The sequence below is a fragment of the Gopherus evgoodei genome, chromosome 12, assembly GCF_007399415.2.
Source record: "Gopherus evgoodei ecotype Sinaloan lineage chromosome 12, rGopEvg1_v1.p, whole genome shotgun sequence".
NCBI lineage: Eukaryota > Metazoa > Chordata > Testudines > Testudinidae > Gopherus > Gopherus evgoodei.
In genome coordinates this window covers 31,710,840-31,732,509 of record NC_044333.1, presented here as the reverse complement: position 1 = coordinate 31,732,509, position 21,670 = coordinate 31,710,840, and the positions used below count along the sequence as shown (strand labels likewise).

Below are 21,670 nucleotides of genomic sequence, written 5' to 3'. Positions count from 1 at the left end.
AATGTGTGGGGTTCCCTCTTCCCCCATGACAAGGACTGAGATAATAGAAAATATATTTTTGTTGATGTGCGACTACAGATCTGCTTTATGGTAAAAGTAACACTTCATAAACCCATTAACACTAAACAACTAGTCACTAACACAACTGACCATCACATAGCAATTGCCAGTAAAGGACTTCTGAGGAAAATGTTGAAAATCTTTCATACTTGACATAGCCCAGTGATTCACTAAATGCACTACTTTCCCAGATAGAGATCAACATCTTTACTAGCTAAGAACCCTAACTGCTAAGCGAGGCAAGTCAGATGATCACTTGGTCCCTAGTGGCCACAGTAGAATTGACAGCCCTTAAATTACTGCCTGAGAAGCATATCACATGCCATCTGACAAAAAAATGAGAGGGGGAAAAAACCCTCCAGATTGTGTAACATCATCCATTCCTCCAAGGGGATATGTTTCAGCCTTTCGTGTCTTTAGCCCAAGAAACCAAATAAAAATATATGACTACAAACAACCTGCAAACAGTTCCCTATCTATTATACAACTGAAATCGTAAGGAATGAGCTTGCTGAAATAACAAATGAACTTGCAATTGCTTTGCTTCAGATAACTCCCATATGTTTTTCAGATATGTTTGGAAAGACAACTTTTTTAGATTAATAAATACCATGTGACACATTCAATTCCCGTCCATTGAGGACTGGGCCCAGTCACAGCTAAAAGCTTTTCCCACTTAGAATATGAATGGAGAACAACACTGCACAAATGGGAAAAATAAAATAAATGTTTACAGTTATGGGAATATGCAAATATGCTGCCTGGTCTCCTAAATGACCTTGCCATACTCCTAGAAACTTTGAATTTCTTCATATGTGACTGCATGTTATGAGGGGGCAGAATGTGGAGAGGGGCGAAGGAAAAATACTTTCCAGGAGCAAGCAAAAGGGTTATCAGAGTTGCAGACATTCAGCATTCTGTACTTGTTTTACCTGGGTGAGAAGTAGCAGCACTTCGGGGTTTGGAACGGGTCCCATATGAGGAGAGATTGAAGAGGCTAGGACTTTTCAGCTTGGAAACGAGAAGACTAAGGGGGGATATGATAGGTATCAAAGGTATATAAAATCATGAGCGGTGTGGAGAAAGTGAATAAGGAAAAGTTATTTACTTGTTCCCATAATATAAGAAGTCGGGGTCACCAAATGAAATTAATGAGCACCAAATGAAATAAAAGGAAGTTCTTCACACAGCGCACCCTCAACCTGCGGAACTCCTTGCCTGAGGAGGTTGTGAAGGCTAGGACTATAACAGGGTTTAAAAGAGAACTGAATACATTCATGGAGGTTAAGTCCATTAATGGCTATTAGCCAGGATGGGTAAGGAATGGTGTCCCTAGCCTCTGTCTGTCAGAGGGTGGAGATGGATGGCAGGAGAGAGATTATTTGATCATTGCCTATTAGGTTCACTCCCTCTGGGGCATGTGGCATTGGCCACTGTCAGCAGGCAGGATGCTGGGCTGGATGGACCCTTTGTCTGACCCAGTATGGCCATTCTTATGTTTTACACATTTCCCAATGGCTCCACAAATGTATTATTAAGCAATTGAAGGGCTGGAAGTTATACTGATTCTTATTTCTTAATGACATAAAATAAGGTTGTGTTATACTTTGGAGACTAGTGTTTTAAAGTTTTGAGAACTTGCCTCCAATTAAAAAATAACATTTTTAATAGTGAAGAGTTCCCCATCCCTTTAAGGGGGACACATTTTCTCACAGTGAATGTGGAGTTTTTCAGTCCCTTTTCCCCATGTTCCACAGGCCCATTTAGGGGTGGAAGCTTGAGAAATTGACTTACTCCCAGAAACTATGTCAGCCAGCACTTCCTCTGGTATAATGGTGGTAGATTTGAAAACAGTGCTTGAGAAATATGTGCACTTATCACATGTCCTCTTCTTGAGATTTGTGCATGTATACCTTTAAGAGCTTACTCTATGGCAAGGGTTCTCAATCTCTCTCTTTCTGAGCCCTCACCCCCGCAAAATGCTATAAAAGCTCCACGGACCACAAGTGGTTTTCATCTTATAAAAGCCAGGGCTGGTGTTAGCGGGTAGCAAGCAGGGCAGTTGCCTGGGAACCCATGCCACAGGGCCCCCCGTGAAGCTAAGTTGTTCAGGCTTTGGCGTCAGCCCCTGGTGGAGGTGCTCAGGGCCCAGGGCTTCAGCTCTCTGCCCTGGGCCTTAGGGACTCTAACATTGGTCCTGCTCGGTGGACCCCCTGAAACCTGTTTGAGGCCACCCATGCAGCCCCGGACTGCTAGTTGAGAACCACTGCTCTATGGAGCACTCCTATTGGCTCATAAAGTGTGCCTTTGTAGATTAATCACTTTATGGCCAAACTCAGCAAAGGGTTTAAATCAGAGGCTTGGATGGACTTTCAGCCGCAGGTGCTTAGAACTCATCAGCAATCAAAACCACCTCTGATAATTGTTTGGGGGGGCCTACATGACAAAGGCAGTCTCAGTGTAATTCTTTGTGGACTGGTGAACATACAACACCATAAACACCATTGCAATTGATAGTGCCTGGCATTCTTTATTTCCAGTTTCAGCAGAGAGGTCATGGATTGTGAATTATCCTTTCAGCACCAAGCGGTGGCCCTTCCTGGCCAGGATTGAAGAACACTGACAAAGCCCTATGGAAGAACCTTGAACTGCTGTTACTCTTGGGCGAAAGCGAGAACTTAGTTGTTCAAGCCTGTCAGTCTGAAAGCAAGAGAAGCAAACAAAATAAAACAATAACCTTCCTAGTATTGTACAGTTCCCTAGACGCTTAATGACACTAACGACACTTTGTTCATTGCCAAAGTTAAAGCAAACATTAAAGTAACACTTTGCTCAACACAGCTGCCAGTTTCATCCTCTCTTAAAAGTTTGTTTTAACTCTATGCCGGACCATAACAGTTAATCTAATCTTAAAAAGAGAGATTCAGCTATGTTCTGAAATATTTAACCATATAACTCAAAACTTCAGCTGAAGCCCTGTTCTACAACAGCCTCAAAACCAGAGTTAATAAAAATGGAGTGGAATTGGTAGGGGTAATGGGTGTGTGGGAGGGAGGCATTTATTTAAAGCCTATGCTGAGTTGATTCATGACACTCACTCTTTTCTTTTTAAATGTCACTGCCACGGATGACTGGTCCAATGTGTGCGATCTAGTTTCATCACAGTGTTTAGTGCACATGTCCATCATGCAGTATGCGACTGTGTAGAGATATTCTCGAGTTTTCATTTCCCTTGGTGTCATTTAATTGCATAGGAGGATCAGTTTTTACATTACCTTTTTTTTGAGAAACAATCTGAAATTGGTCTTTGTACTGTGGATGCAGTACATGAATAAATGTTAAATGATGGTTAGGCAGGACTCTCATTGGGCCACTGCATCAATAAGATCGGGAAAATGGAACACACATCCTTGCAAAATCTTTTCATTGCTTTAATACTGCATGATCAGCCTATTTGAAATATCAGAAAAATAGATGCTATAAAACTATGGAGAAGAAAATCACAAGATCATTAGTATTGCGCATTAGTTTTTAAAATTTTTATGATCTTTGAAAAACACCTTTTGAAAGAGACACTATGATGTTAAGGTATTATTTTATTGTCTGTTCACCACTGTCCAGTTGTAGCAGAATTAAATAGGAACAGTCTGATACCGGATCAACTGTTCTTAGTATTAGCTGGGGTGTGTGCGTGGGGGGGAGACGTTAAACTCCAGACACCAGAATCTATACAGTAGAACATTATCACAATTCTAAATGATGCAAATACTCTGGATCTCCAACGTTTTTATTATTTTCTGACATAAAAGAGGATATTGTGCTGTAAATATGTCTAGTTACTGTATTAACCATGGTAGCCTTGTTTTAGAATCTCTAAGCCAGATCTATGACACTTTTCTGGATGTGTTGTGCAGCTCAAACAAAGAAAAGCAGCTGAAGAACTGCCACAAAGGGGCAGTCAGGAACTCTCTTTATATAGGATAATTTTCAGGTGACGTAAAGTCAGTCATCTCTACAACAGCATTTCTGGAGTTGTCTGAAATAGGGGCACATTAAAGATAGGCTAAGCACTAGATGAGGCAAGGCCCGAGCATGCTGCATTGCAGCAATCCTTGCCAGCGGAACGGTTCCGTGAAAGCCATTACAAGACACAAGTTAGAGAAGGCTTTGGGCTGCTCTAATTTGTTCTAGGCACTGTTTTAATCCATGCCAGCCACAGGATTGGGGGTGGGGAAGAGGAACTGAAAAACTGGCTTTCCCCTCCCACAGCTGCACTGTGTTCTGCTCTGGAGCAGCAGAGCGTTTAGCTTTTCGTATCCACAATGTTAGTCCAATGTTTCTTAACAGTTTAGTGGACTATTGAGATTTTATTGATGGTGGACACCAGCCATTTCAACTTTACCCCTTCAGCTGATTCATTTGGTCCTTCTAAAAAAGACGACGACAAGGTGGAGGAGGTAATATATTTTATTGGACCAACATCTGTAAAATAAAAATAAAATATATTACCACCTCCACCCTGTCTCTCTAATATCCTAGATCCAACACAGCTATAGCAACACTGCAGACAAAAAAAAATAAAAAGTTGGTTTGCCATCAGGTTAAAACACTTTTAATAATGGTAAATAAATCTGATTGTGAATAAGGATGGCTGTAATAGGGGTGGGGTCTGACAGAATCACTGCACGGCCAGCTTTGCACATTTTTAAAAGGTTGATATTTTTAGGCTTCTTTTCATGTTTCCTGATTTGACAAGAACAGTCCTTTCTGAAAATCTAATTGCTTTTAAACTTCTCAGTACCTTACTGATCCACATTAAGAAAAGGTATTTGGTTTTTTACAAATATATACTGTACTAATCAAACAAAACAATGTAGACAGTCCCCACAGCAAAATATCTTAACTCTGAAATGTCCTAGATCCACTAATGCCAAATGAATAATGCAGCTAATCAGAGCTTGCTATATTAGGGGTGATATCATCATTGCCCTTTGCCCAAAGCCTTTCTGCCATTGTATATTCCTAACTTTTACTTCAAAATTCTCAAGTCAGTTGAAAGCTCTAACAACCATAACACCACTAATACTTCTCATCACTAGCACTTTTCAGCCATAGATCTCAAAGTAGTTTACAAAGGTGAGTTAGCATTATTATCCCCATAGCACTGTATTAATATCAATAATCAAAACTAAAAATTGATATTTGCATACCAATCTATTCATTTCTAAGATTTGGGATACATTGTTTTGATTTGAATCACACAGCAAAAGGAGCCGCAATATTCTCAATGGAATTCCGTTGGGTACTTGTTTCTGAAATCAAAGAGCACACATTTCTGGGGGAACAAGGTAATTCAGAAAATAAGGTCTCTTGAAAGCAGCCGATATAGTGCACTGTGATGCAGCCTGATATGGTTGTGCAGAACTCCCACTGTTTACAGTGGGAGTTTTTTCTGAATAAAGTCTGCAGGATTTGGCCCAATGCCCTTCAGTTGAGAAAATCTGGATCTGATTCACCACTGCATTACTGCAGCATTTCTCTATTGCAATCCATAGAGTTACAGCAGCCTAAAACTGGAATATTGCAGGAGTGAGTCCAGCCCCATTAATTTCATCCATCTCTTCTATATTAAAGAAAGCAAGGGATAAAAATCAGTATGCATGTTTCATTCCTCAACTATTATTTCACCAATAATCAGGTGGTAGTGTAAGTTTCACGGTTAAAGGCTGCTAAATTAGACCTACTGGAAAATGAGCCCGGGTAGAAGTTAGTCCTTCCTTCATACCTCTTATGAATGACTCATCTTTAATGGTAACTCTAATTTTATTTCATAACATCTCTCTGCATGAACATTATTCATGTCTTTTTACTGGTTTTTCCCTTCACACGGGAGATCACCATTAATTTAAGTAAGCTGAGAATCAGTTTAAATAGATGGATTCTGTTACTCTCCACTGACACCTCTGCAGTTTATTATGTAAGTAGTTTACTGCAGCGAAGTCATTATGTTGAGTACAACTACCAAATGCCTTCTATTTGTTATACTTCTAAACCAGTGTACAACCACCTTCCTCCCAATACATAATCACTGCTATATCACATCTTCACTTCTACCATTTGTTTTCACTTGACATTTCTCTTCTCTTCTCTTCTGTGTAATACACTGTAGTTTATCACATAAGTGATTTATTACAGGAATCTTACTGTATGAGGGGCAAAACTTATTTAAAATAAAACCAACAGCTAGAGCAATCCCTTAGGGCAAAATGTACTTTTGCTTAATTTCTCTTCTGTGTATTACACACGATATAATTGCTTAAAACAGAAGCTGCTCATATAAATTTTGCTTGGCACCAAATATCTGGCTTCAGAGAGTACACTCGAGTTACATGCTGTGTTTTGCTACATATCCATTGCACCCCCTAAAGTAACTCAAAGAGGTCACTTTTAGAAATGCTCTGAACTGCCTAAAATAAATCAGTTAGTAAGTAAACCACAGTGTTTTGCTAAAGGATATATAAAACAAGCCACAGTATTGCTAAAGGACATTTTATACATGCATGGATTTTGCATTCCTTGCCACCTTTTTTACAATGCACTACATAAAATCAGAGAACCATAGACATTAGATGTGGAAAAGATCTGTTACATCACTTAGCCCATCCAAATGCCAGTTGGGGATTGTTTCCTTCATTTCCTAATGTTTTGACAAGTCTAGTTTTAAATGTACAATATGTCAAGTAGTGAGGTTTCCACTACTTTCCTCAGGGAAATACATTTATATGACACCTTTCATCCCAAAGGATCTCAAAGTGTTTTATGAAATATGCATACAAATCAATTCCCCACTGGAGTAAAGTCACTTATGAGATATAGGGTGGCAGCCAGGGAGAAAATGATGCATAGTACATTGCAAAATTATGGGAGAAAAATTTCTGCCTAAGGACAACGTCACAAACCTCCACACTTATGAAAAGTGATAGGGAATCATAAAGGTTCACAGAAAGCAACAGGAACTTATTTTTCAAGTAATCTTCCGAATGCTCCCCAGAGAGTAAACTGCATGGAACCCAAATTAGCTACCTTAAAAAGGAGAAGGACTTAGTCAACTCTGGTGGCATTTGAACATTTGGTTCAAAAAAGTTGAGGTACTTCAACCCTACTGATTAAACCACAAAGCCATCCCCTGCAACAGATTAATCATGGAATGCTGACATATTCTGGAAACGTCTATTGTGGAACATGTTGGTTTCTTTGGAGTAGATTGTTACATTGCAGTATCTTCTTTATAGGGTTGAATATTGACCTAATCGTGGCAAACATTGTGCCCCATTGTGGATAGGCTAATATGGTGAGAATAAAACTTCAAGGAATCTCTTAGTGACACCAGTCCATGTTCATGGGGAGAAACTGCTGCAGATTTTATTCTGAATCTGCCTTCCCTACATTAATTTCTGGGTGTGGGAGTTGTTTTCAGAACTTCAACCCCCTAGCACATGATCAGTGTTCAACCAGGAGATAGTCTCATAAACGGGGCATGAGTTACGTGTGTACTTGATTAAAAGTACCTTGCTTTGACTGGCAAATAGACCTTGCTTCTTAGTTACCCTTCTCCTGGATACACTCAGACTGTTATCTCAACTGGACTAAGATACTTTGAACATATTTATGTTATTCAGGAAGACCTGAGTCACAGTAATTATTCTGAAAGATATTTCCACAATAGATTACCACAGAAAACATCTTCTGTGAGTGTTATCTATGACACCTAGGTAAAGGTCACTTTCTGTAACCATGGCCACTGTCGCAAGACAGGATACCAGACTAGATGGACCTTTGGTCTGACCCAGTATGGCCATTCTTTTGTTCTTAACCTCTCTTTTGGGCGTCTCTTAGTTAGGCTATTTACTGTCACCAAGAGGTTGGCACTGTAATGTTTTCTGTCTTGTTCCATGCATGTTAGTCAAGTGAAAAGAATCTTACATACCTGCTTATGTTAATATACCTGCTCCCTCAGGCAGCAGTATAACATGTCACAAGCTATCTGTGGCATGGTACAAGTGCACCCAATAACCACAAACGAGGTGTGTCACATTCTTAGCTCTTCAGAGCTGTTCACATAGCTTTTACTTAAAGTGGAGAAGGTAAAATCTTCTGTTGTAGACAAAATTTAGCAGTTGTGTGTTAATGTTCAATAGTGACATTAATAACCACTGTCCCCATCTGGCTCATCATCGTGGCCTGTGTTTGTAAGGGAAAAATGGCAAGTCATTTGATTCTGTGTTACTCAATTTTTGTGTGCTGAACTATGCTTTGCTCATTTCTAAGCATTGGTATAAGGAACATGGGTGTAATTTCTTTGGGTTTTGTAAGTTGGAGAACCATTGCATTTTTCATAAGTTGTCAACTCAACACGGCAGATACAATTAATGCAATTCCCAAATATCTGCATTTGTTGGCCTGATGGCATCAGTAATGGGCTGCATTAGAAACGCACAGGCAGACAGATAACTCATCTTTTTCCTATAGCTTAGCCCAGCTCTTCCCAAGTCTCCTCTCAGCAATGAGGTAATATTGGCAGATGACAAATGAATATTGATCATTACCAAAAAAACTCCCAAAACTCCATTTTCCTCTCATGGCCCAGATTTCAACAGCCCAGTCAAATATTTCCGGGGGGGGGGGAGGGTTGTATTTTTTTTTACAGTCACAATGTAACATGCTTCCTTAAGTTGCAGTGTGTCTGCCTGTCTATCTAAAAAAAGAGTGAATGAATGCTGGATTCATATCCTTAAGTGATATACTGATTCATGATATGAGAGCAGATTGTATGGTCACAGGCGCACAAAGGGTGGCAACTTCATTATCAGACAAAATAGCTCAAACACAATATGCTGAACACCGAATACCAGGAAGTATGCTGTACACTAGGTTTGAAAAAGAGAATGCTGCACAGTAAGTATCCTAACAGGATATAGCAGTTTACTTTCTTGAGAACACCAGCATCCTCCATTTTTAATCCTGACAGACAATGATCCCTACATATTAAAGTCAATAAAAAACCAAAATAAAACAAACAGATGACTATATGGATGCTATCACAGTGCCATATTTTAAGCTTCTTGTATGATGGCAGTACCACAGGTGATATGTTAGGAGTTACATAGCAATGTAAACTATGGCTCCTTTAGTGAAGGGTTACAATATCTTCAATGAAATGAGACTACGCCCATTATATACCATAGAAGGAGACAACAGTCATATAAATATCTCCATCCTTTCTATCTACTTATTTATTCATATATTTTGGCTCAAAAGATTCTTTGATCAAATGTTTATACCAATGACCTGGACTAGGCCAGTCAAGCCAATGTCATGTTGACTTTGGAACCTGACAGCCAGTTCTACAACCATTTATGACATTGAGATGGGAAGCCAGTGCCAAAGCAGCATATTTAAGTCAAGAGCTGCCAGAAATCACATACCCCTCTCAAAGTAACTAAAGGCCAAGGATTTGGAACACAAGAGAAATGTTGTTCAGGTAGCACCAGCTGATGTTATACCTTCTAATAATGCCTACCCAATACATATATCTGTACAATACTAGTACGGGGGAAGATTCAGCAGCATATATATCATATGAGCCTTGCATTGTTGTTTACGCTGTTAAATAAGGAAAGGTTCAGGAGGTTGTGAAACACCCCACTTTGTACACATTATTTGGTGTTGCCACTCTATATGCTTGTGTCATACATGGTCTCACCAATTTTGTTTTAGAATTGGTAGAAACCCTACTTTTTTCTGAGTGCAGAAAATCATTATGGCTCTTGAAAAACAGTCAGTGGAAATTGTGTTATCATAGACTCATAGACTCTAGGACTGGAAGGGACCTTGAGAGGTCATCGAGTCCAGTCCCCTGCCCTCATGGCAGTACCAAATACTGTCTAGACCATCCCTAAAAGACATTTATCTAACCTACTCTTAAATATCTCCAGAGATGGAGATTCCACAACTTCCCTAGGCAATCTATTCCAGTGTTTAAGTACCCTGAAAGTTAGGAACTTTTTCCTAATGTCCAACCTAAATCTCCCTCGCTGCAGGTTAAGCCCATTGCTTCTTGTTCTATCATTAGAGGCTAAGGTGAACAAGTTTTCTCCCTCCTCCTGAGGACACCCTTTTAGATACCTGAAAACTGCTATCATGTCCCTTCTCAGTCTTCTCTTTTCCAAACTAAACAAACCCAATTCCTTCAGCCTTCCTTTATAGGTCATGTTCTCAAGACCTTTAATCATTCTTGTTGCTCTTCTCTGGACCCTCTCCAATTTCTCCACATCTTTCTTGAAATGCGGTGCCCAGAACTGGACACAATACTCCAGTTGAGGCCTAACCAGCGCAGAGTAAAGCGGAAGAATGACTTCTCGTGTCTTGTTTACAACACACCTGTTAATGCATCCCAGAATCACGTTTGCTTTTTTTGCAACAGTATCACACTGTTGACTCATATTAAGCTTGTGGTCTACTATGACCCCTAGATCTCTTTCTGCCATACTCCTTCCTAGACAGTCTCTTCCCATTCTGTATGTGTGAAACTGATTGTTCCTTCCTAGGTGGAGCACTTTGCATTTATCTTTATTGAACTTCATCCTGTTTACCTCAGACCATTTCTCCAATTTGTCCAGATCATTTTGAATTTTGACCCTGTCCTCCAAAGCAGTTGCAATCCCTCCCAGTTTGGTATCGTCCGCAAACTTAATAAGCGTACTTTCTATGCCAACATCTAAATCGTTGATGAAGATATTGAACAGAGCCGGTCCCAAAACAGACCCCTGCGGAACCCCACTTGTTATACCTTTCCAGCAGGATTGGGAGCCATTAACAACTACTCTCCCCTTCCTCCCTCTTCCAAAGGATTCTATATCTGTGACGGGCTCAAACTTCAATAATCCCGAGTGGAAAACTCCTGAATCCTTCCCTGATCAAGTGATTGTTGTATTTCTTTCTGCTTTTGAGGAATTTCACAGTGGATAAACTCTCTGAGGATGGTGGAAAGAGGAACAAGCTTTGCTACTTTACCTATATTTTGTCAGATAAAATAATTGCTTTATATGTTTTTGAACCAACATGGACTTTCTTATTACTTGTATCTGAATGGCAAACGTCACTTCACTGCCTGCCAAATTAAAATGTAACTCCTTGAAAGCTTCTGCGAACTGCTTCTTTAGAGCACAATGCTCATAAACACCCTCCTGCAATTCAGAGAGATCTTTTTAATAAAATTAACAAAGCTGTCAAAGAAGTATAAATGCAAAATCATTTTAAAAAAATCACATAATTTCAGAAGCCTTTCGCAACATTTTACAATTGTATTTGCATACAACTGCAGGTCTCCTTTGCACTTGCAATGATGCCCCTTTCAATTTGCATTTAAAAGACAGTAAATTGCAGGGTTCATAAACATTTTTATCGTGATTTATTGAAGACTAGAATGTCACTCTTGTTCTTCACACTTTAGCAGTCCTGGGAATCAGCTGCAGGGTTGTATGTGTAATCTTGCTTTGCCCATAAACTATACAAGAACAAGCCAGTTCTGATTTTTCTTCTTTAAAAGATTTATGGCAACATTTTACATCTATATTTATCTTTCACTTATAATATGACCTATTTTATTCAGCCTCCAAGTTAAAACCAGGTTTCTATGATGCATAAAGTACTTGGCTTGCAAATTAGAACTGTTTAAAGGCAGGTTTCCATTATACCAATGAACAAAGGATTCTCTCCCCAGCCCATATGCAAAAAAATAAAAATAAAAAAATAAAAATAAATCCAGAGACAATAGGTTTTATTTGACCAACAGAGAACTTCGCCATGCAAGAAGGTAGTGTTCTATATTTTAATTTAAAAACAAAAGCCAACCCTTTCCCCCCACTTCTGCCCCGATCCAAAAGCTTTAGGTTTTGGACATTCTAAAGGTTGCACTTCTTGAAAGACAAAAGGAGAGTTGCAGTTGGGCCTCTAGCAGTCCCCTCCTCCTCCTCAGGCAGCAAAGTCATAAAAGAAGGTAAACAGTGCCAAGAAGTGTTGTTTATAAGGGCAAGGTGATCTTTCCTGCATCCCAGTGAAGTTTTCCCAGAGGGAATCTACAAACCTCCCTGCACAAATAGCATATAAAAGGGGAGGGGGGCAACTTGCACCTCATTTGCCCTTCCAATGACCAAGAGCAGGTATTTCTTTCTACTTTTTTCACATTACAATAATGGCTTCACAGCTCTTGAAAAGAGCGCTAGTGCAACAGCAAATGGTGCATGACACGCTGAAGCCCTGGTCTTTGTCGCAACAGCTCCGCTCCAAAGAAAGTCCTTCCTTACCTTCTTTTCCTTGCCATTAACTGTGATGAAATGAGTTTTTCCCCCTTTTGATTCCCCCCCGCCACTGTCTATTACAGTCTGACCTGATTGCACTTATGCACAGATTATTTCATAGAAGACATCCTTTTATTCAGGTTTGCAAGTTCATGCCTGCAAGGTTATCTCTTCACAAAGCAACACCTCTTTCCTTGTATTCATTTTTTTTTTAAATCTGATCTCATTGATAAGAACAAGACCATTCACATTGCATTTGTCAGATAAGTAGCTCCCTGCTGGAGTAATAATTTTTTGCGACTATTGTCAGGGCTCCAGTTAAAATACATCAACCGATAAAAATGCAAGTATTGTAAAAATAACCTTTGCATCAAAAGTGTTGGCCCAACATTTTTTTCTTCAAGGCACATTATGTCCTTCTCCTTAATAGCAATTTATTAGAGCTGCAGCAAGATGCCTTTTTCAAAATTTTAAGCGTTATTTTAAAATGTTATCCCTTTTCCAGAGTTGTCATTGGTAGCACTGTACTTGAAGGGGAATAAATATGTAGAGGATCAATGTTCCACTGATTGTTTGAATTAGGTTTTGATTAATTTTAATCAAACGCTTTACTCAATTTTGATATGTAACCATTTCCAGCCATAATAAACAAATGAATCATGTCAAGAGGACTTTAACGCTTTGAATAGCAGCACAACAAGGAAACATAGTATATGCGACCTGACATTAATGAGATTTTAGGATCACCAGGAAGCTGATAATGTTTAAGTCTGTTGCAAGAGAAATCTCTACCCACAGTGCAGCTGTGCTAAAAATGACTGAGCAGTCGGTTCTGCGTGAGCAGAAGACACACACACACACACACAAGGTCAAAGCAGCAGGATGGCAGAAGAAAGAACAAAAAGCCATCGACAGACTAGCCTTTCACAACACTTTGTGACAAAGAGTTGTAAAAAAAGAAACATGGGATTTAGCTGGGAGAGCATGCAAATGTGTTATATAAATATTAGCAAAAGGCAGATGCTAGAACCACAGCCCCCCTTGTAGCACAAAGAAGCCAGTGCCCAAACTAAAAGACAGCAAAGGACCCTGTCTCTGTCTCTGAGAGAGGCCCCGGTACACCCAGGCCTGCAGCTGATAACACTGTAATAGTCCTCCTTTGAGGACTGGGGCTCCTGTATGCTGATTACTCATTTATCACACCTGGCAGCCCTGCTGAACTATAATTACTCTTCTCTTATCCTGCTGCACTGTCATGTCCGAGAGGAGAAGAGAGGCAAAGGCTCCTGCTAATGACACATTACCCTCTTGACAAGCACTTGAAGGTTTTATTGTAAATATTCAAGATATAAAACATCTGAGATTCCCTTTTTAATTATAAAAAGCAATTTTCAGTGCCTCCCCATCCCCCCACTCCAAATAGTAAAGTTTAGGCACTGCTATCCTCTGCTCACTGCAAACACACTGATTTCTCTTTGTTGTGTTAACTCATTGCTCAGAGGTAACTTCAGTATCTGAGGGAACTTATCACACAGAATGCTTGGGAAATATGTCATTTGAACACACATCACTCTCTCACAAAAGTTCCATTTTCACCCCCAGAAGAGGGGGATGTGCATTTACCTGAAAAAATTATAAATGAAAAAAGCACAGAATAAAGCACAAAATGGATAAAGAGTGAGCTGTTTATTGCATGATTTTTAGAAGATCAGTCTCTTACCAAAGGAAAGAGCCTTCCGAAACGAAACATTACAAATGTATGTGTTCTTACTGGAAATGCAGCCTTAGTATGTGTAGCTCCCTAAACTGCTCGGAGGGGGGCATGAAGCCCTGGAATAATAATCCCACTATCAGACAGGGAGTGGTCAGGATCTGCAGAGATAACAGAGAGCCCCCCAAAGGTGGGGCTCCTAACATTCACTTGCAGTGTATGTGTTTAAAGCCAGTCTGGGTTATATCCTTACTAAGTATTTATATATTGTGATGAGAGAATCTGCCCATTATTTTAGTAATAATCAGAGTTCATTTATTCACCATCTCCTAGAAGGCTGATTGCCTTTTTCCAGAGGGGAAACATGCCTAGACATCTTTATTGGGCCACTTTGAAGCCCATCTGCTGATGTGATTTCTTCCATTTAGCTTTTCCTTTGCTTAACTATTAGATTGCCATATAGGAACGTGAGTGCCCTTCTATAACATTCATCTGAGTGATAGGAGGAAAACATAGAAAAGGCCAGCAGCTAAATGTTTAATAATATCTCTAAAAGTGCTAGAAAAAAATCGAAATACATAATTGACAGAGAAGAGCACCTTGGGATGAATGCACATAACTGACACCTAATCTTAACACTCAAATCGTATCTGATACACCTGTAGTTTATTGTCCAGGTAGAAATGCTAGGTCTGCTGTGAAGGCTCATATTATTATTATATAAAATCCATGATGCAGGTGTGGTGTATCCTTTTTATTTTTTTTGTACAGATCAGAGGAGTACCAGAGTGGCCTGCGTCATACTGAAGAGAGGATGTAGTGTGAGAAACTCAACACAAGGAAAACTGCTACACATTTTTTGAGGTAAGTAAAATTGAAATGGATCAAGGAAGTGGTATCCAGATCCAGATCTGGATTTACATTTAGGGCAGTGTTTGGGTCAGAGGCCAAGTCAGGGTTAGAATTCAAGTTCAATGGCACTAAAAATCCCAAAATGTTTTCAGCCCAAGGTGGTGGAAGTCTTATGAGACCACCTCTTTTTGTGAGTTATCACATACTTTCAATTCAGAAGCTCAATATAGTCCCCTTCTGGTCTTAGATCTCACAAGGATCAAAACATAAATCATTACTGGCAGATTCAAATTTCCTGAAACTCAAAGGAGTTTGGATGTGAGGCTTCTGATTTGGCCATCTCTAATAGAAATATACTGGGATCTTGTTTATATGTAGGAAATCTTACTACTATTGTTGAGTACATTCTCAGATGAAAAGTTATAAAGTTAATACAGATGCTTTTCTATTAAAACACGAGTAGAAGTGGGTATTGGATGACCCAATAGGATTTCCCCCCACTCCTCTAATTGAAAGGATTGTCTGAAAATACATGTGCATCTTGTGTTGTCATTTCACTTCAGATAAAATGGGGAGAAAAAAGAAAAAAAAGTCTGAAGAACAAAAATAAAGGGTAGAAGATTCCGGGAAGGGATAGAACAAAAACTATTGTTTTACAGCATTAGAGTGTAAAAAAAGCCCATGCAATTGTATGCACAAAAATACACATATAAAATGCATGCATTAATACCGTGATTGGGCAAAAAACTGATTGCTTGCATTGGTGGGTCTAACTTGCCATTTCTAGTGCACATACCGCAAATCAGCGTGCAAATGAATTAAAGGTGCCAACTAGTCATGCAATAGTGTGAGCAGACTCTTGTGTCTAACTCTAATCTTCTTAAATGTATGGACACTACTCATTACCTACTTCCATACTGGCATACAATACTCTGGGAAACATATGGCTGCCATCAAATACTCTGGTGAACTCTGGAAATTATTTTCCCTACACCTCTTTGTCTTGAGCCCCTCTGCTGGCTTTCCTTTTAGTTAAAGAACTTACAGGGAACAAGTGATGGAAAAGGGATATTCTGAACCAAAAACAGAGGATAATATATTCTTTTCACTATCCCTTCCAGGTGCCCACTACCAAATTGTTGTACATGAAGACTACGGATCCCAAAGACCATGATTAAAGCTAAGATTTTGTCATGGTTATTTTTAGTAAAAGTTGTGGACAGGTCACAGGCAATAAACAAAAATTCATGGAAGCTGTGACCTGTCTGTGACTTTTGCTGCTGTGGCTCAGTGGTTTCCCCCACCACCCTGGTGGCTGGGAGCTGTGGAGTTCCCCTTCCTCTCATGGTGGCTGGGAGCTGCAGGGTGACCATATTTCCCAAAGAGAAATTGGGACATTCCTGCTGCTCGCCCAAGGCATCCCCTTCCCCTCATGCGAGGCTGTAGCCCGTCGCTGGAACCCTGAGGAGGGCCCCCTCAGGAGTCTGTCACCTGTCACTTGAACTTTGCAGGGGGCCCTCTGTCACTTGTCGCTGGAACTCTGCCAGGGCCCCACTGGCAGGGGAGGATTTAGGTATTTTGCCGCCCCAAGCATGGCAGGCAGGCTGCCTTCGGTGGCTTGCCTGCAGGAGGTCCTGGGTCCCGCGGATTTGGCAGTAGCCTGCAGGAGGTCCGCCAAAGCCGCGGGACCAGGGGACCCTCTGCAGGCATGCCGCCAAAGGCAACCTGCCTGCCGCCCTTGCAGCGACCAGCAGAGCGACCCCTGTGGCTTGCCGCCCCAGGCACGCGCTTGGTGTTCTGGTGCCTGGAGCCGCCCCTGCCCACTGGCAGTCAGCTCCAGAGTTCTGCAGGCCCTGGGGCTGAAGCAGAGAATGTCATAGAAGTCTCTGGAAGTCACGGATCCCTAACTTCCATGACCTCTGTGACATAAACGTAGCCTTATCCATGATCCATACTGATCGGAGAAGTTCAAGAAAGAACACTGCATACCAGGCTCTGTAGTGATCATGCTGTGTACCTCTTTATTATAGTTCAAAATGGATGCAATTTGTTTCTTCTCCTCCTCTTCCTCTCTCTATTTTCATTCCACAGTCTAAATGCAGTTCTCAGTGTCGAAAGTCTGAGTGGCCCTAAAATAAGAAGTTATGTGTAAGATGGACACTAGCTATTCTTGAAAGGGAAATTGATGCATTAGACATCAAAAACTAGTGTCCTGGTCTCTTGCCTAGTTGGCTTAACAAGCTTAATGCCTCTGATAGCCATTCTGACAAGAGTAGGCATGGGTTTCTTGTCAAGCACAAAGTAGCATGTGTGATTGCCGAGAAAACAGCAGAACATTACACACTGCTGTGGAAATTGCAAACATTTAATGAATTTAAACGTCCTGCCAAATTGATGTACATGAGGATTGAAAATGGCAGCAATAAAAGTCACTCAGACTTATACATATCAGGTCAAGGTGGGGCTTGGAAAGTGCTCATGATTTAAAAAGTGGCTACTGCAGCTATTTTGTAACAAATCACAGGGATTTATACATATCACTGACTGAGTCCGCTGTAAGATACTTGGCGGTAATTAGACAAAAGTTATTCAATGATCTTAGAGAGGAATGATTCAAAATGAGTATCACACTACTAGTTACTAAGCAAACCCCAAATATTCAAGCTCAATAAAAGACAGTGTGCTGAGCATGGGTAAAACTGAGCCACTATCATACAACATGCTCTTAAGAGAAGATTTGAAGTGGTCAGGTTTCAAATGACCATTTTTTTCAGACTTTTAAAAATCATTTTAGGTTCCTAGACTGAAATATCAAACAGTCCTGCTGAACGAGAATTATTCTACTTCTATCTCTTTCTGTCTTCTTCTGTCAGAAAGCTACGGAGCATACAATTGCAGCGCACAGCTAATTGCTAACTCCCGAGTCTAGTCACTGTGGGAATCTGTCAGTTAAAAGTCTAAAGACACATACACACACACTATGAAAATGAACATACATAAGTCTTCCTGTGAACGGAATGCAGCCAACATTTTGATGTTTAATTGGCTGGGTCCGGTTTACTAGTGCACAAATGTATTTCAGCAATGGCATACTGTACTCTGGCTCTTTCTGACAGATCTATTTAGTCAAAAGGTGGTGTATTTTCTCAAGGTAATTGCTCAGACTCATGCTTTCCAAAGTCAAACTGATTCAAACTTTGCTTATTCACCTTTAGCAGACACACAAGCAAGACTGTTTGAAAGCAAATGAAAAATCCATAGATCAATGTGCAGAGCCTTTCCTACACAGTAGCATAAAGGGACCCTATTTCAAAGGGGGTGGGTTGTCAGTGGCAGTTACTGCCAGCATCTTTTTAAATATACATTTTTTAGCGTAATGCAGGTCTTTGAGATAATGAAGGGTGTGCAATAACATTATTATCTACCAAGAAAAATATATACATGGCTGAACTGGTTAAACTCACTCTCTCACACACACACACATTGCCTGGATTAAAAAATTATCTAGACATTGATAGGGAAAAGCTGGCAAGAAAGAAAATATTATTTTTAGAGAAGGAGACCCTGTGGGAGGGAGCATGCATGGTTCAATGGTTCTGTTAGCTAGAGTAGGAACTGGAAGTCAGGAGATCCAGACTGGTGCTGCTACTGACATGTTGTATGACCTTGGGCAAGACACTTCACCTCTGAGCCTCAGGCTCCCCATCTGTAAAATGATGATAACAGTACTTCTGTCATGGTCTCCGGTAATAGATAGCTGTAGATGTATCTGCTTGCCTGGTAAAATAGGCTTCAGTGCCTTTGAAGCAGAAACTAAACTAGCTGCTTATAGCATGTGTACAGAATTGTATCCTTCTTGACAGTCTCAGGACACATATTGCTTCCTGTTTTCCCCTCCAAAATGGAATAACTTCCAGAAGGGTTTGATCTTCATCAAGTAAGTACTCAAAGTTATTTTTGATAACTGATGCATCCCCTATGGCCTTAATAGCATACATGTGATAGTCTAAGAAGAATCTGGCTTGAGGAGGAGCTTACTCTGCAGCTGGAAGTCATACCAACATCAGTGACTGATAACAGGCAATTCTCACAGGTAGTGTAGTTCAGAAATAAGATCCCTTGGAGTATGATGTGGGCAGAAAAACAAACCATCAAATCCCTCATCCACCCTGTTGTGGACTTTAGAGTTTCCAGCTGTAGATGGTGCTGTCAAATTTTCCTAGCAATCTCCATCAATCCTTAGGCCTCCTTGACTTTATCTTTCCAGGGCATCAAGGAGTTGGCATCAGGGCACATCTGGAGCTAGAGCATCTCAAGAAAGAAGAGAAGTTCAGTTGGATGCCCTTAAATTTAAAATGCTTCTTTGGGGCCCCCTCCCTAGAGTTTTTCAGCACCTTCAAGCCCTTCCTTTGAAAGAAGACGATAGCAAGAAAACAGTGGTACTCAGAGCGAATAGCACTAGTCAGCATCTCTTTAGTCTGAGTGCAAATCAAATGTACAGGACCCACTCGTGCTTGAAGTATGGGTAGTTTCTCCCTTTTCTTTTCCTTTTATTCCTATTTCTGCTCCTGCATTCCAAAAGTATAAGCTCATCCTGCAGCACTAAAACGTTTTAAGTTTAAAAGACTAGCAAGCCACTCCTCAGTCCAAGAATGGTATAATTTCAGGGGTGCCAAAACAGGGCATGAAAGTTATTATTGTGGAGAGGCTCAGGACCCTTTCTGGATCTGTCAAGGTCAGTTTAACTATCAAGAGAGACCTCACAGCAAAATAAAAAAATGCTGTCAAGTTAAATCGAGGCTGAATTTTAGAATCCTTCAAAGATGTAACCTAATAGTGGGATGTTAAGGAATTCTTGCTGCATATACCATCTATCTCCAGTCTGTATTATTTATGTGAGGGTTGGGGAATGATGGCATTTGTTGATATTTCAACTAATCGAAACTAACCGTAGCTCTATATCGTCCCCTGGTTCTGCTAATATAGAGGATTTATCCAAAATACATCATCTTGGGCAAATGAAGTTTTACTCTTTTTAGAGTACTAGTCCTGAAGCAGGTACACTATGTGTTAGAAAGGATTCCATGTGTTATTCAATTAACATTTCTATTGATGTGACACAGCAGACATTCATATTTAATTATCTGGTCTGGAAGTTGGTTATTCCAATTAACTCTTTTATTCCTGTATATTGTACAGTATTTCAGTGAACCCATAGAAATTTCAAATAAACTGGTTCACTGTAAATTCATTTTGCTAGCTAGTTGATTTCTTTGTTGGGGTTTAGTTTAATTTAATTTTCCTGTAATAGTTACTGTATGGGAATGTAAAAAAAACAGGGTGTTTCTCCACAAAAACTATGGCTTGGAAGAAGGATATACCTATTCAAGACATTATGCTTGCTACTTCCTTTTTGCCTCTAAAAAATATAAAGCTACTTGAAAGAAGCAAGTTATGACCAAGATAATCACTTAATAACCATAAAGACACAAAAGGAAATAAAAAGAGGAAAGCACAATTCAACCTATTCAGAGTCATTTTCAATAATTGAAATTCTTAGGGGCATAAGATTCATAAATCTGTTTAAAAGCATAAGCACTATTTGAACTTTGCAGCAAAGAATCTGGACCAATCCCATCTCCCTCCCCCCAAAATAATTATTTCCACTCAAAAGTCTGCCAGGCCCCTATGTGACATATATTCCAAGCCACGGCTGAATGTTCATGGTTCCATTTACAAAGTAGGAGGTACAGAAAAACTCATTGTCATTGGTATACTCTTGAGAGAGGGTAGAATAGCAAAAAGAATTAATTGTTTTTTGTTTAGTGCTGATATAAGTATGAATGTTTTAAGAAAGTGTCTTTCACACCAGATAGAAGGTTATTTCGGGAGGCTAATTTTTAGTCACTACTTTTGTGTTGAAATCTCTGAGGCTCCACAAAGATATTTCCAGAACCATTTTATTTTTCTTTCCTTTATCACCTTCCTAGTCTTTTCCCAGCTGCACAGGGGAATGGAAATACCCAATTCCAAATGTGACAGCGCTGACTTCTGCAAAGTAGCTTAATTACTCATTACGAGATTCCATCAACAGAAGCTCCGGTCTGTGGTTTTGTAATAAGTGTTGTTATCTTTCCTTGGATTTTCATTCCTTCACAAAGGGGGATGTGGCAGTGCTTTCCACATCCACATTTTAAATGGAGAGGAATGAGAGGATTTTAATGCATGAATTTGATGTCATTAACAATGCTGACAGCTGTTAAATCCCAGAGGAAACAACAACTGACTCCCAACTGCACAAACAAAAAACAAAACAACTCAACACTCTTCAGTACATTTCACTCAAGGGATACTTATGAATCAATTAAATGTTTCCTGCCCTACCTGCAGCTTTTGTCAATTATTTCACTATTGAATCAGTAGTCTCCACTGCTAATAAAATGACAGTTAGCCCTTTCAGGCTGCTACACTTAAGTTCAGAGAACAGACTTATTAAATAGCTCTGTTCTAAATTTGCCATTAATTAAAATAAAGATTTTTGTATTATGTTTCCACTGAATCATAAGGTGTAATGAGCTAAAGTATAAGAAAATAATACAACAGGAGTATGTTTGACCCTGAGGTCCTGGAAAAGAGTATGGCTGAGCCTAAAAGGATGGTGTAAAAATACATTTAAAATGGATTCTGC

At 39.9% G+C, this 21,670-nt stretch overlaps 1 protein-coding gene across 3 annotated transcripts in view; it reads right to left on the bottom strand.

Annotated features, from left to right (window-relative positions):
• Nucleotides 1–21,670, bottom strand: part of WWOX (WW domain containing oxidoreductase) — a 672,980-nt gene that overhangs the window by 131,213 nt on the left and 520,097 nt on the right. Inside the window, exon 9 of one of the 3 annotated variants that reach the window (XM_030582114.1) lies at nt 17,055–17,111. The exons of the other annotated variants lie outside the window; for them this stretch is intronic. Coding sequence (XP_030437974.1) covers nt 17,088–17,111 — 24 coding nt within the window. The 3' untranslated portion in view covers nt 17,055–17,087. Of the gene's footprint in view, nt 1–17,054; nt 17,112–21,670 lie in introns of those variants that run through there. 3 annotated transcript variants of the gene reach the window in all.